The sequence below is a fragment of the Protopterus annectens genome, chromosome 1.part0, assembly GCF_019279795.1.
Source record: "Protopterus annectens isolate FY-2018-M chromosome 1.part0, PAN1.0, whole genome shotgun sequence".
Lineage (NCBI taxonomy): Eukaryota > Metazoa > Chordata > Ceratodontiformes > Protopteridae > Protopterus > Protopterus annectens.
The window spans coordinates 611,489,842-611,511,938 of NC_056725.1; the positions used below are offsets into that span (position 1 = coordinate 611,489,842).

General features: G+C 44.8%; 1 protein-coding gene across 3 annotated transcripts in view; it reads right to left on the reverse strand.

The window, feature by feature from the left end:
- UTP25 (UTP25 small subunit processor component) overlaps window positions 1–22,097 on the reverse strand; it is a 1,083,612-nt gene that overhangs the window by 556,324 nt on the left and 505,191 nt on the right. For all 3 annotated transcript variants that reach the window (XM_044061823.1, XM_044061814.1, XM_044061805.1), the window contains exon 6: window positions 4,853–5,263. In XM_044061823.1, coding sequence (XP_043917758.1) covers window positions 4,853–5,263 — 411 coding nt within the window. The remainder of the gene's footprint in view (window positions 1–4,852; window positions 5,264–22,097) is intronic.

The following is a 22,097-nucleotide window of genomic DNA, read 5'->3' on the forward strand; positions in this document are numbered from 1 at the left end:
TCTTACCCTATCTATCCAGCGCCCTGGAGTCTCTATCAGAAGGGGTATGACTTTTAGCATTAGAAGACTTAATGCCCTTGGGTCCCTGTGAAATAGTCTCTGGATCTGCAATAGGATTTTTAAAAAGGAACTTGTGTGAATCAGGAACCCTGCAATATCTGTCAGGTTTTCTGGGAGCAGGAGGCAGAGAATCAGGGGGCCAAACTAGATTCCAAAAACGCATCATCAACCATGCATAGTACAGGAGGAATAGCTAAAGGCCTATGCTGAGGCAGGAATAAGAAATTCCTAAGCCTCTTTTTTGAATCAAAAAATCCTGGCTTTCCCAGTGGAAATACTCCCTTAGAGTGTGTATGGTTTCACCAAAAGAAAAATCCTCTAGAGGGGAAGCAGAGGGAATAGAGTCTTCTGCATCAGAATCCTCATAAGTATATAAGGGCAAATCCAGATCATCAGAAGAATCAGAAAAATCAGAATCCTGGTCAGAAGATTCATAAACAACTTCAGTCCTAGGTCTCTTAGAAGGGGGTGGTTGGCTTCCCGTGATTAGAGTTATAAGATCTTCAGCCATTCTTATCATTTGTTTTTTAGGCATAGAGGCCTGAGCATGCAGCCTGGGCGTCGTTTTTTTTAGGCATGGTTCGAGATTTAGGCCTAAATGAAGAAGGAGGCGTTGGTTTAATATGCAAGTCCGTAGGGCTGAAGACACCCTCAGAAGCCGGTGCCTGCACAATGGCTCCGGAACCATCCAAGGTAGAGACATCCGCGGGTTCCATAGTTGAAGCATCTCGCGGCATACCAGACTCTGAATGGGTCTCAGTAGAGGCCTGCAAATCAGAAGTAGCAGGTATTAGGGGCTGCGAAAGTGTCTCACTGAGTACCGGCAAACTGGAGACTGGCTTAGGAGAAGCGTCATCGGTAGTTTTGGACCTCAGTGTCCTGTCTCTGTCTTTATCTTTGTGTTTTTTCAAACTCCGGTGGTCGGATGACTAACTGACGACATTTCTGGATAATTAAACCAAGAACCGAAATATTTAGAGTCAAAAATATACTGACGATGGATAGTGCGCTGATCAAATAAAGCACAAAACCGACAGCAACGTATGTCATGGTCAGGGCCTAGGCAAGGAATACAGTACGAATGAAAATCTTTATGAGGTATTTGCTTTCCACAAGTAATGCAATTATTAACTTTTACTGACATCGGTAAGGAGCAAGAAAAAGTTTCCCCAATGGGGTAATTAGCTTTAATTGAAGACTTTGGTTCTGAAACTCGAAAACGAAAATTTCAGGAGTCGGCCAACCGGCACTTGCGAACTGCTTCTGCTTTGGGCACTGCACGGCAAAAAAGACTGATGTAATGGCGTCGGCTGCATGTTTTATACCCCTAACGACCTGATGTCATGGAAGAAGGGATAGCAACCGACGCAGGACCCAAGATTTGTTAATCAGTCCTAATGAGGGCTACTGTAAGCAGATAACCCAAATGTAATGACTGCAACAGTGAAACATGAAGAACATCTATATTGATACTGATCCTTGTCTAGTGCAGGTAAATAAGTAATTGTTGTTCATATAATATTTATTTATATTGTCACATGTCATGTTTTTCTAAATATCTAAACAACCCAGTAAAACAGACAGAACTACTTAGCCTCATAAGAAAGCTCTTAGCTGGGTGAACAAATTGTTTCTGACAGTATGTGTGTAAGTTGAGTGGTCCCTGAGCTATTGTTTACAAAATATTACAAACTTAATAGTTATCGTGTTGATGGTGACTTATAAAATCCAGTTTAAGGTATTGAATCTAAAGAATATAGAATAGTTTGTACTGAAGAGTTTGCCATTTATACTTCTTTTGTAACCCCTACAATTCCAGACATAAGAACACTTCTTTGAAACGTGAGGACATAATTTGATTCTAATAAAAACTTAAGCTCTGTCCATAACCATGCAAATTTCCAGAGCTCCATAGGAAGGAATAAGTTATTTGATGCCTTTGAATATCACCAGGTCAGCCACTGGTTAAGAGATATAATGCTCACTAGATACTCCGTATCTTTCCAGTTTGCTACTTTTGCCCTCCACAGAGAATTAAATAATTACCTAGAACTCCAATACTGGAAGCAGTTACTCAATGAAGGTCAAATATGTTTATGATAATAATCTGTTACAGTGTTTGAGGAGAAGACCTGGCTGGAGTTCTGTTTGAGTGGATGAAGACCCAGGTACATAGCCTCTTAGAGTTGTTGTGTCTTTCGGCTTTTCCCGGTTAGGGGTCGCCACAGCGGAACTCCGGTCCGCTAATGATTGGGAGTAGATTTTTACGTGCCGAGTTGCCGGCTCTGACACAACCTTCAACGAAGGTACGCCCATTCACACGTCTCCACACAGAAGACGCTCGAGCTGAGAATAGAACAGGACAGCGTCTTACTGTGAACCGCAGCACCACCACCGCAGCCTCTTAGAGTATAGAAGAAATGTGTGATGCCACCCATCATTAATCATCTGGATATACAGAAATAGAACTCTGGAGAGATCATCAACAGGTTAGATTGGAAATCTGTACAAGATTGTTATGGCAGGGAACATGTATCAGAAAGCTATAGGTGAGTATGGGAGGTAGATCCACAGCAGCTAATCCCGTATGAAAAATGGGCTGCCCTACAATTAGCCCCAAGATATGCAGCCAAATTTAGGTGCTACAGTCTTAGGGTGGCAGTGCCTGTTTTAAGTTTTTTAATATGTGGCTTAAGTCACCATGGGTCTGCCTTCTAAATAATGTGAAAAAATTCCCAAGTTGTAGACTTTAATGGACTTTAAATATGCAGAATGCACATGACCCTCAAAAGTAAAGCCACAATGGATTCAGTTAAATGTCACTGTGACAGGCTATGTTGAAAAATGCAATTCTGTTTCAGCAGGAGATGGGTGATGAATTGGTAATGAGCGAGGAAAGAAAAAAAGAAGTGTACAACACGAAGCGTCTAAAAAAAATCTATGAACAAGACTGGAATATTACATGGAGGTATTCAATAAAGGAGAAATGAGAGGCCAGACAACTGATTACAGTGAAAAATCAGGGAAAGACACATATTCAAATAAGGCAACATAACACTGATAACAGAAAGGCAAGATACTTGGCAAATTTAAAAAATCTTACATTGGAAAAAAATGTTTTCAGGACTGAAGAAGACTGAAAATATCATGAGCAACCACCTCTGCTTTACCTTTATTTGAGAAGGGATGAATTTGATTTAGAACGAAGGAAGCTATGAATGCTGTAGATGAAGCAGCTGAGGCAATGGAAGCCAAAAGTACCTTATGGTAATGCAAAGATGAATGACTAGACAGTAAAGTGAAAGTGGTCACTGTGTGGCTGTCTAGATCTTTGCCAATATCTTACAGTACCTAATATGCCACTGTTCAGCGCTTCCTACAGAGCCTACGAAGTTCTGCAGGACTGAAAGAACAACTTCACTATACCAATTACTCCAGAGCAAAGAAAGTTCTCACAAATGGCATACTCTTAAACCCCTGATCAGTAACTGGGAAGCTGGGGTGCTAACTTATTAGCTGCCTGAGTAAATGTGTTTGGAGCACCTCAAATGGCACTCATTTAGAGGCTTGCCATTCAATGTCAAAGACTTTTAGTGTTGCTTACAGACAGTCTGCAAAATATACCACCTAAAAAAGAAAACAAAAAAGAGGAATAAGAAAGGAATGTCACCTATCCACCTCTGAGGAAGCACCAGAGCTACACTGGGAAGCTTTTGATGGCAAAACAAAAATTATTTCAAATCAGACTCATTAGCTGAAGGATTTGCAGAAGGTATTAAAAGATTTTTTTAAAAAGTAAGTCAAGGAAATAAAATGTGAAGATAAATACTGGATGGCATTGCTGTGGCTAATATTAATAAAAACATTTCTGTGTTAGAAAATAAAAATGCAATATAAAACACATGCAATGCTGCTTTTCAGAGGGGAAAGGAAATAACCAAAGCTGACAAAAATTACAACAGAAAATATAGAATTTAGCACAAATTTCAAGAATCAATATGCAAAAAGCCAATAAGCAACACAGCCAAAAATCACGTAGAGCAAACTAATATTTATCAATACCCCTACAACAGTTTAAATTTGTTGCTACAGAGTTCTGCCATGCTGCATACGGCACAATAAATTCAGCTCAACCATATTTACTCAAATAATACTGGTATAGTTCTAAGACCCGAATCAACAGCTAGCATTAGAACAGTAAACAGCTGCCAACTTCCAACAGATGATCAGTTTGTAAAACTAAGGAATCATTAAATGTGCAATTTTACCACAAAATCTCAGGGCAACAAAACAGTCAAACAATTCTACATATAAGAAAAAAATCAGTTACAGTAAACTACAGTAACCACTAAAGTAACATCAGTGATATTAAAAGTACCCAATCAGAACTCCCCGTAAAAGAACAGCTTCCGAGATGTTAGGAGTAGTGAATTCATCTTTCACCAGATCTCATTTATGCCCTTCAGTTGTGAGTGTGGTCTTTATTTTTCTCACACATGTGTCTAACAAAAGAAATAAAATAAATCTAGCTAGAACTGAAGAAGTGGCACAAAGTGTTGATTAAAAAACAGTGATCAGCACAGTAACTTTTTGAAGATGTCCATATCAGAAGGTAAAAGTAAAAATGTGAGAGGAAAATGATTACAGCTGCTGCTTGAAGAGCAAACACATGAATTCAGCATATATCACTGGATTTTAGTTGCCAAACCTAGACAGCCACTTAGCACTGTACAATAATAATATACACAATTATCAAAACTAAATACTGCATTTGTTTCCTGACTCAACCTACCTTGGGTCTGGTAATTCCCTGATCTCTGCATTCATCATCATCCACTCCAGGCTTCTGATCTCTGCGCCTCGCATTATTTCTAAGAACTTGAAAATTGGCTTTTAGCACATGATTGAGTACATGAAGACAGTATACATGTCGGACTTCTTCTGCATTGCCTAAAACAGTGCTTTCAGGAAAGTACAAGTCTTTGTATGAATTTATTATACTAAAAAGTTCTTCTTGCAAAGGGGTGAAGGCCTGGTGACATTGCTGAGCCTCCGATGAAAGGAACTGGCTTTTAATATTTGGCCACGTCTTTTCTAAAAGGTTATGGAGATGGAAGTTTTTTAAATCCAAGTCCTCTGGTGGATGTAAGGAACTATACTTCTGGAATACAGAAGAGCACACAAGCTGGCCAAGTGCAGTCCACTAACAGAAAGAAAAAACACGTTATTAGCAGATTTCAGAAATCTCCCTCAAACAACTACTTTCAGTCCAAACTACTGCTACTACCTTTAATGCACATAGAATACAATCTAGACATTTTATAGTCACACAATGCAGGTCAATTGCTTCCAACACGGGCCACAAAATACTTCACATTCCTTTTGCTCTCTGAGGAATGAGTCTGTACATACATTACAACTAGTATTTTCACACTCCTTTGCAAAGAAAAAACTATAACCTTATTCAATGTTTTTCTTATATAAAACTTTTAAGAAAAAGTATGCCTATTACATAAAGAATTTAACATCAAGTCACAGAAATGGAACAATTAACACTGAGACACAAGGATTCCATATAAATAACCCTTTTCAGCTCTTTCCTAACTGATACCATTCAACCAATATGAAGAAAAATGAAAAAGGTTCCAAAATGTATAAAGATTTTGGATTCACTGTTGTGGTAAAACTACATCAAAATAGAGCAAAAAAGAAGTTATGTACTTACCACAATGTTCCTGAGTAGTTGTACTTCATCTGCCTTCAACCTGTGGGTTACGGATCAATATCGTATCCGACACGGCCACATATCCATCATCTGATCCGAGCTCCAAGCTCCTTCCCATACCCATAATGCCCCCTGCCTCCTACCTCCCCTTCAGATCGAGTTTGCTGATCCATGCATAATGCATACCCAAACCAACAAGACCTTACACTACTGGCAACCCGAAAATACTGAACCAAGGCAAGACCTAGGGCATCACTGAGGTATCCTTATCTGTATATAGCCAGCACAAAGTGACAAGGTAGGGGGAAGAAGGGGGGATGGTTGAAGACAATACTCAGATGGAACGTTATGGTGAGTACATAACTTCTTTATCTGAAGTAGCTGACTTCATTTGATCTTCAACCTGTGGGACAGATTCCCCAGCTACTAACACCTGGGTGGCCATCATGGAACGATATTACGGAGCACAGTGGAGCCAAAGGATACCCTGTTCCTGGATACAATGTCCAATTTATAATGTGAAATGAAGGTTTGAGATGAAAACCAAGTAGCAGCAGAACAGATATCATCCAGCGACACCCTGGACGAAAAGGCCACTGAAGTAGCCCTAGATCTGGTAGAATGCACTTTTACCTGACCTGGAGGAGAAATTCCCTTGACAGAATATGGATTGGGAAATCCAATGAGCAATCGTCACCTTAGAAATTGGTTTCCCTAAGAAGGGTTTTGAGTAAGAAACAAACAACTGATCAGATGTACGAAAAGCTTTTGTCCAGTGCAAATAGAATCATAATTGCCTGTGCACATCCAGCAGATGTAATTTATATTCACCCCTATTATAAAAATTAGGAAAAAAGACTGGAAGAACTGATAGTCTCATTAATACTGGCTTCTGACGCTACTTTGGGAAGAAAGGATGGGTTAGTACGCAAAGACACCCTATCCTTATGAAAATAAGGGACTTTGATGGCTAGTGCTTGAAGTTCTAACACTCTCTTGGCAGAAGTAATGGCAACCAAAAAGGCAGTCTTCCAAGATAGATACTGCAAATCTATCATAGTTGCAGATTCGAAAGGAGGGGAGACTAAAGCCTGAAGCTCTAATGTAAGGTCCCATGGAGGTGTTATGATCCTTTACCGGGGGTCTCAGAAGAAAGGCACATTTAAGGAAGGCCTTGCAAAGTTTAGAAGAGGCTAATGAAGTCATGTTTTCCCCCCCACATGAAAATTGGGAACTGAAGCCAGTTAGACTTTGGCAGTAGAGGAACTAGCACCTTGCTGAAAAATCCCCACTAAAAACTCTAATAATGCGGACACAGGAGCAGTAAAGGGATCCAATGCCCGCTGCGAAGCCCATACAGAAAACAGTTTCTACTTGCTATGGTATACCCTTCTGGTGGAAGACTTGTTTGCCACCACCAAAATGGTTTTAACAGGAGATAATAAACCAGGAGTCCTAATAATCATGGAAACTGGAGCACCCAAGCAGTGAGTTTCAGACTGTCCAGGTCTCGGTGAAGAATCCCCGATTGATGAGAAATAAGGTCCGGAACCAGATCCAACCATCCATGGTGGAACTACTAGATGAGACCACAGAGAGGGAAACCAGACTTGGCGATGCCAAAATGGGGAGATGAGGATCACAGTGCTCCGCAGCCTACAAGCTTTCTGAAGAAACTTCGAGATGAGGGGCATCGGAGTATAAGCATAAAGAAGATTGGGAGGCCAAGCATGAATCAGTGCATCTCTGGGGGCTTCCCCCTGAGGGGGGTTCAGAGCGAAGAACTCACTGCATTTCGCATTGGAAGGAGATGTGAATAGATCACATCAAGGACTACCCCACTTTAGAAAGATCTGCTCCGCCACTGAAGGATTCAGAGACCACTCGTAAGGCATCAGGATAGATCTGCTGAGCTTGTCTGCTAGAATGTTGGACCACCCCGGAATGTGGATTGCCACCAGAAAACAGTGGAGATCGCCCATTCCCACACTCTCATTGCTTCACGACAAAGGGAGTAAGATCTGGTTCCTTCTTGTTTGTTGAGGTACCAGACTACCGACATGTTATCTGTCTAAATCGCAATCGTCCCTAGAGGAAGATGGGCATGAAGGGCCTACAACATAAGAAGAAGCACCCTAATCTCCAGGATGTTGATATGCAAACTGGTTTCGGATGGGGACCATGTGCCTTGGACTGTCCTTTCCAAGCAATGCAGCCCCCCCCCCCCCTGGTGGGAGGCATCCGTGGTCACTAGGGTTTTGGGAAAGGATGGAAGAAAGGGACATCCCCTGACTAAGTCCAGGGGATGAATCCACCACCTGAGAGAGTCCCCTGCATACTCAGGAGATTCAGACCAGATAGGTCAACGGTAGAGCTAATAGAAACCATTAAACTGCAAGAGTCCACTGGAGAATCCGCATGTGAAGGCGAACTAAGGGTAATAGATTGATCATGGCTGCCATAGTCCCCAACGCCCTCAGTACCGTTTCTGCTGTTGGAACGTGGGCTTGAAGGACGTACAAAATGTGTAACTTCAGACTGTGTACCCAATCTGGGGTGAGGAAAACTTTCATTTGGATAGTGTCCAACCGAGCCCCAATGAAGTCCGGGAACTGAACAGGGGCCAGTGACGACTTGTTCAGATTGATGATGATGCCCAGTCATTTTGCTAGTAAGAGGAAATAATCCCAGTCTTGGCAAAGTAGATACCTGGAAGGGGCAACGAACAGCCAGTCATCCAGGAAAGGGAAGACCTAAATGCCCTGAAGTCTCAGGTGAGCCGTTACTACTGCCATCATCGTGGTGAACACCCTGGGGGCTGTGGTGAGACCAAAGGGAAGGGTTCTAAACTGATAATGACTGTCTCCCAGCCAGAAGTGGAGAAACCTCTGAGAGCACTGTCCATCTTGATATGATAGTACGCATCCTGAAGATCGATCAAGCACATCCAATCGTTTGCCTGCAGGTAGTGCAGGATGGACTGAAGAGTAACTATCCAGAATTCACCTTGGCTACTGAGATGTTCAAGGTGGATAGATCCAGAATGGGTCTTAAGTCCCCCATTTTCTATGGCAATAAAAAGAACCTGGAATAAAAGCCTGATCTGGTCTGACCTAGGGGAACAGGTTGGATGACTCGTTTTCTTAGCAGCTTGTCTATCGCCTGAGCTGCTTCCTCCCTTTGAGTGGGTGGAACATCTGGGAGGTGATTCGGTGGGAGAGGTGGATCAATGAACAGGATGGAATATCCCCTGGATATAATTTGCAACACCCAACGATCTGTTGTTACGGACTCCCACGCCACTGGGTGTAGCGATAGGTGACCCCCGACTGCCTCTAGAGATGAGCAGTCGGGTAGCCCTTCAGGGCTGCTGCGCAGGTCTGTCCATGAATGGTCTCAGACCCCTCTGTCTCTAGGACGGCGTCTATCGTAACCTCCTCTGCCTCTGGGGGAGGGTAAGTCCTGAGTGTCCCTGGAAAATGCCTGAGACTTCCGGAACCACAACTTCATCCCTCACCGATTCCTAGGAAAGGATCTTTGAGGGGAGGAGAAGCGGATCCCAACGGCAGACAGTGTCTTCCAGTCTTTCTCACTCTGGACCAAAGTCTCTCAGACTGCCTTCCCAAACAGGGAAGAACCATCATATGGGGCATTTGCAAACAATGCCTTAAAGGGTTCCGAGTATTGGCAACACTGGAGCCAGGCATGGTGCCTGATGGCAATGCCAGTACCGGCTACCCTGGCAGCTCCCTCCGTGGCATGGGAGAGAAGATGCATGGACGTATTAGCTACTGCCTTGAGAGTGGCCATCCGAGCAAAAAACGTCTTCTTGCCCTCCTCCGACATGGACTCTGGGTCGACTCAGCAATTTCCTTGACTAAGTCTCGTTGCAGCCAAATTACGTGTTCCATGTAATTCAGCACTCTTATGGAAAAAGTCACCAAAGTGTGCACCCACTTCCCAAAATGGTCCATCGCCCTTGACTCTCGGTCAGGAGGATGGAATGTAGAGTTCTCCTGAGCAAGGTCTTTCTTTGTGGTGGATGCCACAACCATAGCATCCACCGGGGACCCCTTATTCCAACAAGTCCTGTCTGAAGGGGGGGGGGGGGCTAATGACTTTATCAGGGCACTTAGAGATAGGCTCCAGTGCCCGGTTCCTTCCACACCAGAGATGTTATTAGGTCCACTAAAGGATCCATGGGAGGGGACACCCAGGATGTAGATGGGCCTGTGCTGAATGCCTCAAGGAACACCGAATCGTCCCAAGGTCGGTTTTGGCCAGAACACCCCCTCTCTGGCATAGGACTTCCGTGATGTCTCCAAAGGAGACATCCTCGGGGGGTGATCAGGGGGAACCTTCCCCTTCCTCCAAATCAGTGTCTTCAGTGAGGAACTCCAGTGGGGAGTCCAAGTGCCTCCTTTTACACGTCTGTTTGCGAGGAACCTCCTCAGTGGGACTCGCCAATGTCCTGCTGCTCCCTTAGGGGAGTTTCCTGAAGCCAAACAGACACAGGCTGTCCCCTGAGAGGATAAGATGATCGGGACCATACCCAAACCAGAGGGAGTCAGGACAGAGTCAGAGGATGAGATGGTCAAGGGTCTCCACGGCACCAAGAGAACCCTCTCCACCACATCAAAGGCTGAAGGAGAAAGTACAGTTGTGTACACTTACCATAAATGTAGATGTTCGAGTGTATTCACTGTTGCAGTCATTACATTTGGGTTATCTGCCTGCAGGTAGCCCTCAGCCAGCCTGAATACCAGAGTCTTGGACTCCTGCGTCGGATGCGGTCGCTTCTTCCATGACGTCAGGTCGTCAGGGGTATAAAACATGCAGCCGATGCCATTACATCAGTTTTTCTTGCCCCAGATGTCAGGTGCCCCCACAATGGGAAGCAATTACATGTTATGGTACACCTTCATCAAAAAGCAAATACACCACAAAACTTAACTACACCAAACAAGGAGAGGTAGAGCCAAGAGAAGTCAGGGGGCTGGAGGGAGGGTAACCAGGACTGCAACAGTGAATACACTCGGACATCTACATTTATGGTAAGGGGTAAAGTACAGTTGTGTACACTTACCATAAATGTAGATGTTCAAGTGTATTCACTGTTGCAGTCATTACATTTGGGTAATCTGCTGGCAGGTTGCCCTCAGTTGGCCTGAATTCCAAAGTCTTGGGTCGTGCGTCAGTTGCTGTCTCCTCTTCCATGACGTCAGGTAGTCAGGGGTATAAAACAAGCATCCAACGCCATTTTCTTTAGTTTTTCTTGCCCTAGATGTCAGGTGCCCCCAAAAAGGTAGCAAAAATAATAAAAAAAAAATTATATATATATATATATATATATATATATATATATATATATATATACATATACACATGCAACAATACAAACTTTACCTTCATCTACAAGCAAATAGACCACATAGGTTGTAGAAGATAGTGAAGGAAAGAGAAACTCCAGAATAAAAGGGGGATGGCGGGCGAGTAACCTGACTGCAAGAGTGAATGCACTCGAACATCTACATTTGTGTACACAACTGTACTATGTTTTTCGTGTTTTACTGCTGAAGTCATTACATTTGGGTAGAATCCCAAAGCTATGGATGGGAGCCTGGAGCTAAACAGCATTAGGGGCGGCTATAAGGCCCTGCAGAACTGCAGTGGCAAAGCCTGCCCTGGACTTAGAGTAGAGAGGCAAATGACAATGCTTTGTAAAAGTGTGAACAGAACTCCAAGTAGCAGCCTCTAAAATGTCTTTGGTTGGTACTCCTCTGAGAAAGGCTGCTGGTGTTGCTGCAGCTTTGGTGGAATGAGACTTAATGCCCTTGGGCACAGGTTTGCCATGGTGTAAGTAGCAGAAACGAATGTAGTGGCTTATCCACTTTGAAATAGTCTGCTTTGAAATAGCCTTTCCTTCTGATCCTGCAGCATATGTCACTAGTAACTGCTCAGTTTTTCTTAGAGCTTTAGTCCTGCTCAAGTAGAATCTTAGCTGTCTGTGTACGTCCACTGAATGCAGAATCCTCTCCCCCTTGTTCTGCGGAGTTGGATAAAAGGTTGGCAGATGAACAGTTTGGTTAAGAGCCATACTGGAAACCATCTTAAGCATAAATGAAGGATTGATCCTCAGGGACACCCTTTCTGGGTAAAAAATTATGAAAGGCTCCACAGCCATGAGGGCCTGTAGCTCTGAGACTCTTCTTGCTGAAGTAATTGCCAGGAGCAGAGCTGTTTTCCATGATAAGAACTTTAGGTCTGCAGTAGCAGCTGGTTCAAATGGAGGCAGGGTGAGCTTTTCCAACACATAATTGAGGTCCCATGCAGGAATTGGTGATGATCTGGGTGGCCTTAAATTTTTGGCCCCTCTAAGATATTGCTTTAGTAAAGGATGAGAAAAGATTGGTGGTTCTGTGTTGTAATGAACCAAGATGGCGGAGGCATGGATTTTTATTGATGAAAAAGATAGGCCTTTGTTAAGCATCTCAGTCAAGTATTGTAAAATCTGAGGAATATTTGGCTCTGCTGTATCAGTTCCTTGTGCTTGGTTCCAAGCAGAGAATCTCTTCCATTTATCAGCATAAGATTTTCTAGTACTAGGCCTTCTGGCTTCCAAAATGACAGCCATCACAGCTTTACTGAGAGGTGTTGTTTGAATAATTACATGATCAGCCATGCTGCCAGGTTCAGTGTTTGTAGCTGATTGTGCAGGATTTGATTGTTTTGCTGGGACAATAAGTGAGGTATTTGAGGTAAGTACCAAGCTGGGAATTGAGACATGTTCCTTACGATTGGGTACCAGTATTGGCGGGGCCAGTCCAGGGCAATTAGTATCATCTTTGGTTTCTCCTTGACTTTCAGCAATACCTTTGGAAGAAGAGGCAGGGGAGGAAATGCGTAAACTGAAGGATAGGGCGTCCACTTTCCATGCTTGCCAGTGAGAAGTCCTTGTGCAGAATTTTTTCAGTTGATAATTTTGTGGAGAGGCAAATAGGTCTATATCCGGTCTCCCCCATCTCTTTATTATCATGCTGAAGACTTGTGGATCTAGTTTCCACTCGTGAGGGTCCATAAGGTTTCTGCTTAAATCGTCTGCCAGAGTATATTGCTTTACTGGCAGGAATTGAGCTTGAAGATGTACTTGGTAAGTCAAGGCTGTGTCCCACAGTGCCATGACTAGTCTGCAAAGGGGGTATGAGTGCGTGCCCACCTGCTTGTTTATATACCACATCACCATGGTGTTGTCTGTCTTTATCAATAGTTGTCCTGCATGAAGTAAGTCCTTGAAGGCTGTCAGGGCATTTTGAACAGCTAACATCTCTTTTTGATTGATATGCGGATGCATTTGTTTGGGGTCCATATGCCCTGAAAAAGGAGTTATGCACCTACCATAACGTTCCATGTTAGTTGTCTTCATCTCGCCTTCCTTCTTGCTGGTTGGGGTCGGAGCCGATCCTCAGATCCGACTCGGCCATCTTCAATAGCTCGAGAGCTGTTTACCGGCTGGAGGTTACCCTTATCCCATAATGCCTAGCGATAGCTACCCAGATCTCGCTTGAAATAGCTAACTCCAGACATAACATAATAAACCAGTCAAGAAATCAGTTGACTATACCTGCCATATTCTCTTAAGTCAATAGAGGAAACAAGAGAACACACAGCCAGTGAAACAGAAAAACGCCTCTCAATCCACTAGGACAGAAGGATGGTGGGTGGGACGAAGAAGGAAGGCAAGATGAAGACAACTAACATGGAACGTTATGGTAGGTACATAACTTCTTTATGTTAAGTTGTCTATCTCACCTTCGTTTTTGCTGGTTGGGACAGCGTCCCTAGCACCTAAAATCCTGGGTGGCTCAGTGGAACAGACTCTTCAGAACAGTGGAACCAACATCAGCTCTGTTCCTGGAGACCATATCCAACTTGTAATGAGAAATAAAGATATGAGGGTTTGCCCACGTGGCAGCTGCACAGATGGAATCCATGGGCAACCTAGACTGGAAGGTTACAGAGGTGGCCACGGCCCTAGCAGAATGACCTTTCAGTTTAAAGGTAACTGTTTGTTCCTTAACTGATAAATGAAAGAAATAGTGTGTGACAACCATCTGGACAAGGTTACCTTGGAAACTGGGAGACCTTGTTTGCCCAAGGCATGAGAGAGGAACAGTTGGTCCGACTTCCTTACTTTTTTAGGTCTGTGCAGGTAAAAACGCAATTGCCTATGAACTTCCAATTGGTGTAGTTTGTATTCTGCCTTGTTGGTATGATTAGGGAAAAACACAGGAATATCTATAGATTGGTTTAAATTATTTTCTGAGTAGACTTTAGGGAGAAACGAAGGATTAGTCCTCAGAGCAACCCTGTCCTTATGAAAAACCAAGTATGGAGGATGAACACATAGCGCCTGAAGTTCGGAGAAACGTCTGGCTGAAGTAATAGCTACCCGAAAGAGTGTCTTCGAAGATAGAAACTTGATAGAGCAGGACACTGCTGGTTCAAAAGGGGGCAGAATTAAGGAGGTTAGGACTAAATTAAGGTCCCAAGGAGGAGGGGAATCTATCACTGGAGGCCTAAGAAGAGTTGCCCCTCTCAAAAAAGTTTTACAGAGCTTATGAGACATAATGTTAAGAGTTCGAAAAACCAACATGAAAGTTAGAAATGGCCACCATTTGTACCCTGATCGTAGAAGAAGCGGACCCAGAGTGAATTAGTTGAGATAGGAATTCCAGGATTTCGTGGACTGGGGCTGAAAACGGATCCACATTCCTAGCTTTTGCCCAACAAGAAAATCGTTTCCATTTGCTAGCATAAGTTTTCCTCATTGTAGACTTGTGAGAGGAGACTATAATGTCACGGACTGCTGGGGAAATGCTGGGAAGCCTGGCTAAGGTTGGAAGTGGAGCAACCAAGCTGTGAGCTGGAGAGTTTTGAGGGATTGATGCAACCCGCCTGATGAACCATGAGGTCTGGAATTGGGTACAGAGTCCAGGATTGATCGAGAAAGTAACGGTGCAGGAGCGGGAACCATATCTGTCAAGGCCAGTACGGAGCAATGAGGATCATTTTGCAACCCAAAAAGGAGGAAAGGCATAAAGAATCCCTGGGGCCAATCGTGGACTAGAGCGTCTCTGGGTATGTGACCCGGAAGCGGAAGAAGGGAGAAGTAGTTGCTGCATTTGCTATTGAAGGGGGTGGCAAAAAGATCGCAGCAAGGCTGTCCCCATTTGTGGAAAACAAGATTCGTAACTTCCTGTTTCAGAGACCACTCATGAAGCATGAGAATAGCTCTGCTGAGCCTGTCCGTTATGACGTTGGATCTCCCGGGAATGTGCGTCGCAATCAGAAAACGTTGGGAGGAAATCGCCCACTGCCAAAGTCTGAGTGCTTCTCGACACAGGGGGTAGGACCTGGTTCTGCCCTGCTTGTTGATGTACCACACCACTGACATGTTTTCCGTTTGAACAGCAATGGTCCCAGAAGGAAGAGAGTCTTGAAGGGCTTGCAATGCCAAAAGCAAGGCTCTCATTTTCAGGACATTTATGTGCATATGGTACTCGTGAGGTTGCTACGTGCCTTGGAATGTCCTGCCCAGATAATACCCCCCCACCCTATCAGGGAGGCGTCTGTCGTCACTGTGGCTACCGGAGGGGGTTGTATGAAAGGTCTGCCCTGAGTAACTACTGGGGAGACCATCCGCCAAGAAAGATGTCTTTTGCATGCATCTGTGACCATGATCATGTAAGTCATGGGTAGCTCTTGGAAAGACCACTGCGTAAACAGAAGCCACTGAAGAATTCTCATATGAAAGCGCGCCAGTGAGATTAGGAGAATGGCTGCTGCCATGGAACCCAGAGTTTGAAGGACGTACCTGACTTGGATCCTTTTGCTCTGTATCAGAACCTGTACCTGCTGACGGACTGCGGACACCCTTTCTAGTGGTAGCCTTGGAAACATATCCCTTATGTCTAAGTTTGCTCCTATGTAAGTGATAGATTGACAGGGCAACAAAGCAGATTTTTCGAAATTTATGGGCGCCACGCGGCAAGAAAGACTGAAGAAAATGGCGTCGGCTGATGCTTTTATACCCGGAGACCAGCAGAGATGACGTCGGGTGAAGTGCGACATCAGCCGGACCCGGACTTTGGAATCCGGCCGACTGCAGGGCTGCCTGACGACAGGACAACCCAGTTGTTATGACTGCAGATGCATCCATGAAGGACATGCAGATTTTTCGAAATTTATTGTAATGTCGAGCTGGGAGCAGATTGTGATTGTGTAGTCCCGTGCTTGTATGAGTTGATTTCTGGTGGTAGCAGTAAGGAGCCAGTCATCTTGATACGGAAACACCTGGAATCCTTGACACCTCAGGTGAGCCGTGACCACTGCCATACATTTGGTGAACACTCTGGGGGCTGTGGTGAGACCAAAGGGCACAGCTCTGAACTGATAATGACTGGCCCCCAGCCAGAAGCGAAGATATCTCCTGGAGCGCCTGTCCATCTTTATATGGTAGTACGCGTCCTGAAGATCTAGCGAGCACATCCAATTGTCCTGACCCAGAAAGGGTAGAACGGACTGTAGCATGACCATCCGAAACTTTGTTCTTTGCACAGACCTGGTTAGTCTGCTGAGATCCAGAATCGGTCTCCAGTCCCCTGTCTTTTTTGGTACTAAAATGAACCTTGAGTAAGTTCCGGATACATGCTGGTCTGCCAGGACTTCCTGGATGGCTCTTTTTTCTAGCAGTTTTGAAACTTCTATTACTGCTTGCTCCTTCAGAAAGGGTGGAACATCTGGAAGGGGCTTCCTTGACTGTAAAGGGGCTGATGGAAGGGTATTTTGTAACCTCCGGATATAACGGACCGTACCCATCTGTCTTGTGTTAAACTTTGCCAGCCTTTTGGGTACAGCGTAAGTCTTCCCCCGACCACCTCCAGAGTTCAGCAGCTGGGCACCCCTTCAGGAATGCTGGAAGGGCTTATCAGAGAAGGATTCTCTGTTGCCCTGGTTCTGCGGACCCCCTCTGCCACGAGGGCGGCGTCTATTATTACTGTTTCCCCCTCTGCCTCTGGAGGAAAAATCACTACGTGTGTCAGGCAAGTCTCCTTGAGATTTACGGAATCACATCTTCCCACTCTTCTGACCCTTGGGGTAAGGTCTAGAAGGAGTGGAAAAATGGACTCCCATGGCAGAGAGAGTCTTGCCTTCTTGCTCACACCTAGTCAAAGTGTCTTTCACCTGTGGTCCAAAAAGAAAAGAACCATCAAAGGGAATGTTGGTGAAGAATGCTCGAAAGGGTTCCACAAAGTTACACAGCTGCATCCAAGCATGCCTCCTAAGGGCCACCCCGGTACCAGCGGACCTACTCGCCCCATCGGCTGCATAGGAAATGAGCCTCATGGAGGAGTTAACAGCAGAATTAAACGTCGCTAGCTGGGAAGCTACCTTGGCTTGTGCTCCCTCAGCTGTTGGATCTTGGAGGGTATCTCCGAACTCTTTAAGGAGATCCCTTTGAAGTCGGGTAAAATGACACAGGTAATTCAGAAGGTCGCTGAAGCGAACATTTGCTTCCCATATCTGTCCATCGTCCTAGACTCCTTGTTAGGGGGATGGACAGACGAAGAGGTCTCCGCTAACTTTTTTTTGGTGGCTGCTACTACCACTATAGCATCAACAGGGACACCTTTCGAAAGGAACTGCTTACCCTGGGGTGCTGTAATGAATTTACTAGGTCTCCTCGGAGTTGGTTCCACTGTATCCGGAGCTGACCAAGCCTTTCGAGCTACCACTGTCATAAGTGGATCGAAAGGCGGAGACACCCAGGAGGTGGAAGGTCGGGAACCGAAAGCATTCAGAAATACAGACTCATCCTCAGAAGGGGCTAGGGGATTCCAGTTCCCCCTCTGCTTAAGCATTTCTAGGATGTCCAAGAAGGAAACATCTTCAGAGGGGGATCTCGGGGATCCTTCCGAATCATCTAAGTCTGTATCAGAAGTGACAGACTCGGGGGAGTCAATGTGCTTCCTCTTCCACTTTTTCTTCCGAGGGGGCTCTTCTGAGTGATCAGAAGAGGCCTCAGAAGAGGAGGAAACACAGGCTCTACAGGGGACGGAGCCGGTGGGGCTGATAGTGGAGCTGACTCAGGGGACAGCACACTCCACATGACATCGAAGGTGTACCTCCCACGATGCAGAGAAAGCTCCAGTTCCAAAGAAATAAGAATCTTTCTCCGCACCGAGGGAGACGGCTCGGAGGCCGATGTAGGAGCCGAGCTCACCTGCGCCGAAGCTCCAAGAGGGAAAACGGGGTTGGACAAGGGAGCCCCAGCACCCAGATCCCTCGATGGAAGGCACCACCGACAGAATCGGAGCTGACGTCGGAACCGAAGGAGATAGAGTTATCGGAGCCGATGGTTCCACTACTCGAACTCCTGCTCCGAACTCACTGGAGTCAGAGGAGGAACATCGAGAGAAGTGGACGGAGCCGATACCTGTTGAGGAGGGCTGGACAACAATTTAGGTAGTGCCTGTGACTTTAGCAACCTACTGACCACTCTCTCCACATCGTGATCCGACAGCCTAGAGGATCAAGAGGAGTGAGAGAATCGGTGACTACGCTCGCTCTGAAGTAAAGGAGACCGAGGAGCTGAATGCACCGACTCTAGTGAAGGGGACCTCAGCCTCTTGTGGCTCTGCGACGGCTCTGGAGCCGACGGGGAGATTGTCTTGTCAGTGCCAGCTGGAACCGATGTAGAAGGTAAATCCTGAACCGAAGACAGCTCCGAACTTGGAGCCGACGGATTAGTGGATTTAGGGGATTTCACAGGCTGTGAGCTCTTTGCCGGTGAATCCTGGGTTTTAAAAGACACCTAAGAATAAGCTTATCCTTATGCTCCTGCAGGACTCTTGGACTAAAGGCAAGGCAAATAGAACGAGAGTCCTGCAGGTGCACAGCGCCTAAATAATAGAAGCAAGAAGTGTTCCCATCTTTCAGAGACATTTTTCAGACAGCATGAGTCACACTTCTTGAACCCAGAAACCTTGGATTCCTTTGACATCCTTAACAGTAGAAGAAAAACCAATTATAACAATAACAACAAAAAGCAATATACAGTCTACAAAAAACACACCTACTAGAAAGACTATAGCTAAAGTTTTTTTTTTTTTTTTTTAAATAATAGGAAAGCCTCTAATTTAAATGGCTAGCCTATAAGAAAAAAGCAGAAAGAAAGCCTCTAACTTAAACGGCTAACCTGACAAGAAGAGGTGGGGGGAGGGGTGGGGGAGAACTCTCTAAGTTAAACAAGTTCTACAAAAAAGGAGGGATACTATAAGCTAAGCAATTATCTATCACAGAAACAAAACTATCGTTAATAATAAAATACTAGAAAAGTTAAATTCTAGTGAAAAAAGTTACACAAAAAACTCTATACAAGCCTGAGCCAGAAAAACGACACCTCGCAGCTGAAGCGGCAAATGAGATCTGGGTAGCTATCTCTAGGCATTATGGGATAAGGGGTAGCCTCGAGCCAGTAAACAGCTCTCGAGCTATTGAGAAGATGGCCGAGTCTGAGCCGAGGATCGGCTACGATCCCAACCAGCAAGAACGAAGGCGAGATAGACAACTTAACATTGCATCTTCCCACCAGGTGGGCCCCCCATACGTAATCTGACGAGTCTGTTGTTAAGATTTGGCTGGCTGGGGGTAGAGTGAAAGCCCGTCCCATGTTCTGGTGACATGCCTTTGCCCACCATAGAAACTCCTGTTGTAGGCAGAGAATGGGAGGAATCATTGCTTCCAGACTGTGACAATGTTGACTCCATAAACTTTTTAGGTACCACTGTAGTTTCCTCATATGCAGTCTTGCATATGGAATCAGTAGGATGCAGGATGCCATGAATCCCAAAGCCTGCAGAGGTTGTCTTGCAGATAACTGGGTTTTTGTTGCCATCAGTTTGAAGTAAGTAGTCAGTTGCCATTGTTTGTCTGGCGTGAGGAAAGCCATCTGGGCAGTTGTATTCAAGCTTGCAACCAGGAATGTTATCTTTTGAGAGGGTACCAGTTGTGACTTTATTGTGTAACCTAGGCATGTTAGAAGCCTTTTCACAAACGCCAGGTGCTGAAGAAGAATGTCCTTGTTCTCTGCTTGAATGAGGCAGTCATTCAAGTAAGGATAAATCTGTACATTTTTTGTCTGCAAAATGCAATTACTGGTGCCAGGCACTTTGTAAAGACTGGGCGCACTAGCTAAGACAAAGACCAGCACAGAGAATTGGTAATGCATAGAGCTAGCCTTGAAACGGAGGTATCTTCTGCACGTTTCCCTTATTGGGATATGCAGGTATGCCTCTTTTAGATCTAATGTCACCAGCCAAGTGTTCTTGCCCAGCATGGGCAGAAGCTGCTGTAAAGTTAGCATTTTGAATTTTGGAATGTCCAGGTATGTGTTCAAAATTGATAAGTCCAGTCTTGGGCGCCAGGTCTTGTCTTTTCTGGGTATCAAGAACAGTCTTGAATAAAAACCTTGTCCTTTTTTCCTGTTCTGGTATTGGCTGAATAGCCCCCATATCCATGAGGGACGTATCCTGTTTCTGTGCCTCTGCCCACTGACTTTTTGGCAGATCCGGCCAACCGTTTGCGATTGGCAGAGTATGGAAGTGGAATCTGTATCCCTGAGATACTATATTTAGCAACCACTTGTCCTGGGTTATTAACTGCCAATTATGAGCAAAAAGTGCTAATTTTCCCCCTTAGGGTGCTGTCAAAAGTTAAGTGCTTGGTGATGGCAGGGGGAAGTCATTGAGACTGTTTCCTGTAGGGTTGTGCCTTATCTCCTCCAGATTTGGAGGTAGAAGCATCCTATTGCTTTGACCTGTAAGAATCTTGTGCCTGGTATCTAGAACCTTTAGGCCATCTGGATTTGCCCCTTTGAGCTCTGTTGAACACAAGAAAGGACCAATTTTTTGTAGGCCAGTGTCTACTGAATCGTGGTGGCTGCACTTGTAAGAAGTCTTTTACAGTTTGCATAGACTTAGCTTTGTCTTCCATTTTCTTTAAAATCTCTTCTGCCTTAAAACCAGAGTATCATGCTGTAAAGGTGCATCCAGTAATTTAGCTTTAACATGATTAGGCAAATTTTGCTCTTTAGCCAGGCATGCCTCTTAATCACAGATCCAGTAACTGCAGCCCTGCAGGAGGCCTCTAAGGAATCAAAACCACATTGCAAAGTATGCTTTCCAACTTGTTCAGCTGCATGCAATAATTCCTGCAATTCTTTATTTTCTGCACATTCAGAAATCATCATCATTTTCTGTTTCAGCAATCCCATAACATGTTGTTGATGCTTGAGCATATGAAACTGGCAGTTTAAGGCCCTAATTGCCAAGGTTGCAGAAACCTTCTTTCCCCATCTATCCAGTGCCCTTGAATCTCTGTCAGAGGGGGTAGGATTTTTTGCTGTTGAGGCCTTAACCCCCTTAGGACCCTGTGAAATAGTTTCAGGGTCAGCAGCAGGGTTTCTAAATAAAAATTGGTGTGAATCAGGGACGCTGTAATATCTGTCAGGCTTGCTGGGAGCCGGAGGTAAGGAGTCTGGAGTCAAGCTTGACTCCAAAAACACATCATCCACAATGTCTAAAACAGGAGGTATGGCTAAAAGCCTATGCTGAGGGAGAAGGAGGAAATCCCTGAGCCTCTTTTTTGATTCTGAGAAATCTTGCTTCTCCCAGTGAAAATGTTCCCTTAAAGTATGCAAGGTTTCTCCAAACGAATAATCCTCAGGAGGTGATGCAGATGGGATAAATTTCTCTGCATCAGAATCCTTACAGGGAGGTATAAATAATTCCTGATCAGAAGAGGAATCAGAAGAAATAGAAACCTGATCTGAAGATTCAAAATCGGTGTCTTGCCTAGGTCTCTTATCAGGAGGGGGTTGGGAACCCCTGATTAAGGTAATTAGGTCTTCAGCCATTTTGATCATCTGTTTTTGGGCATAGAGGCCTGTGCATGTGGCTCATGCATGGGTTTTTTAGCTTTAGAAGTTGCTTTTGTCTTTGATTTTGAAGCTGGCATCGGTTATATATAAAAATGTTGAGGCCTGAATACACCCTGCTCAGCGCCTCCGGACCCATCTGAGGGAAGAGACATCCATGGGTGCAATACTTTGAGAATCTTGCGGTGTGCCGGACTCCACATGGGTCTCGGTAGGGGCCTGCGACTCGAAAGTAGCAGGTATCAGGGGCTGCGAAAGCGCCTCACTGAGTACGGCGAACCAACGACTGGCTTAGGAGAAGCTTCGTAGTCGGTT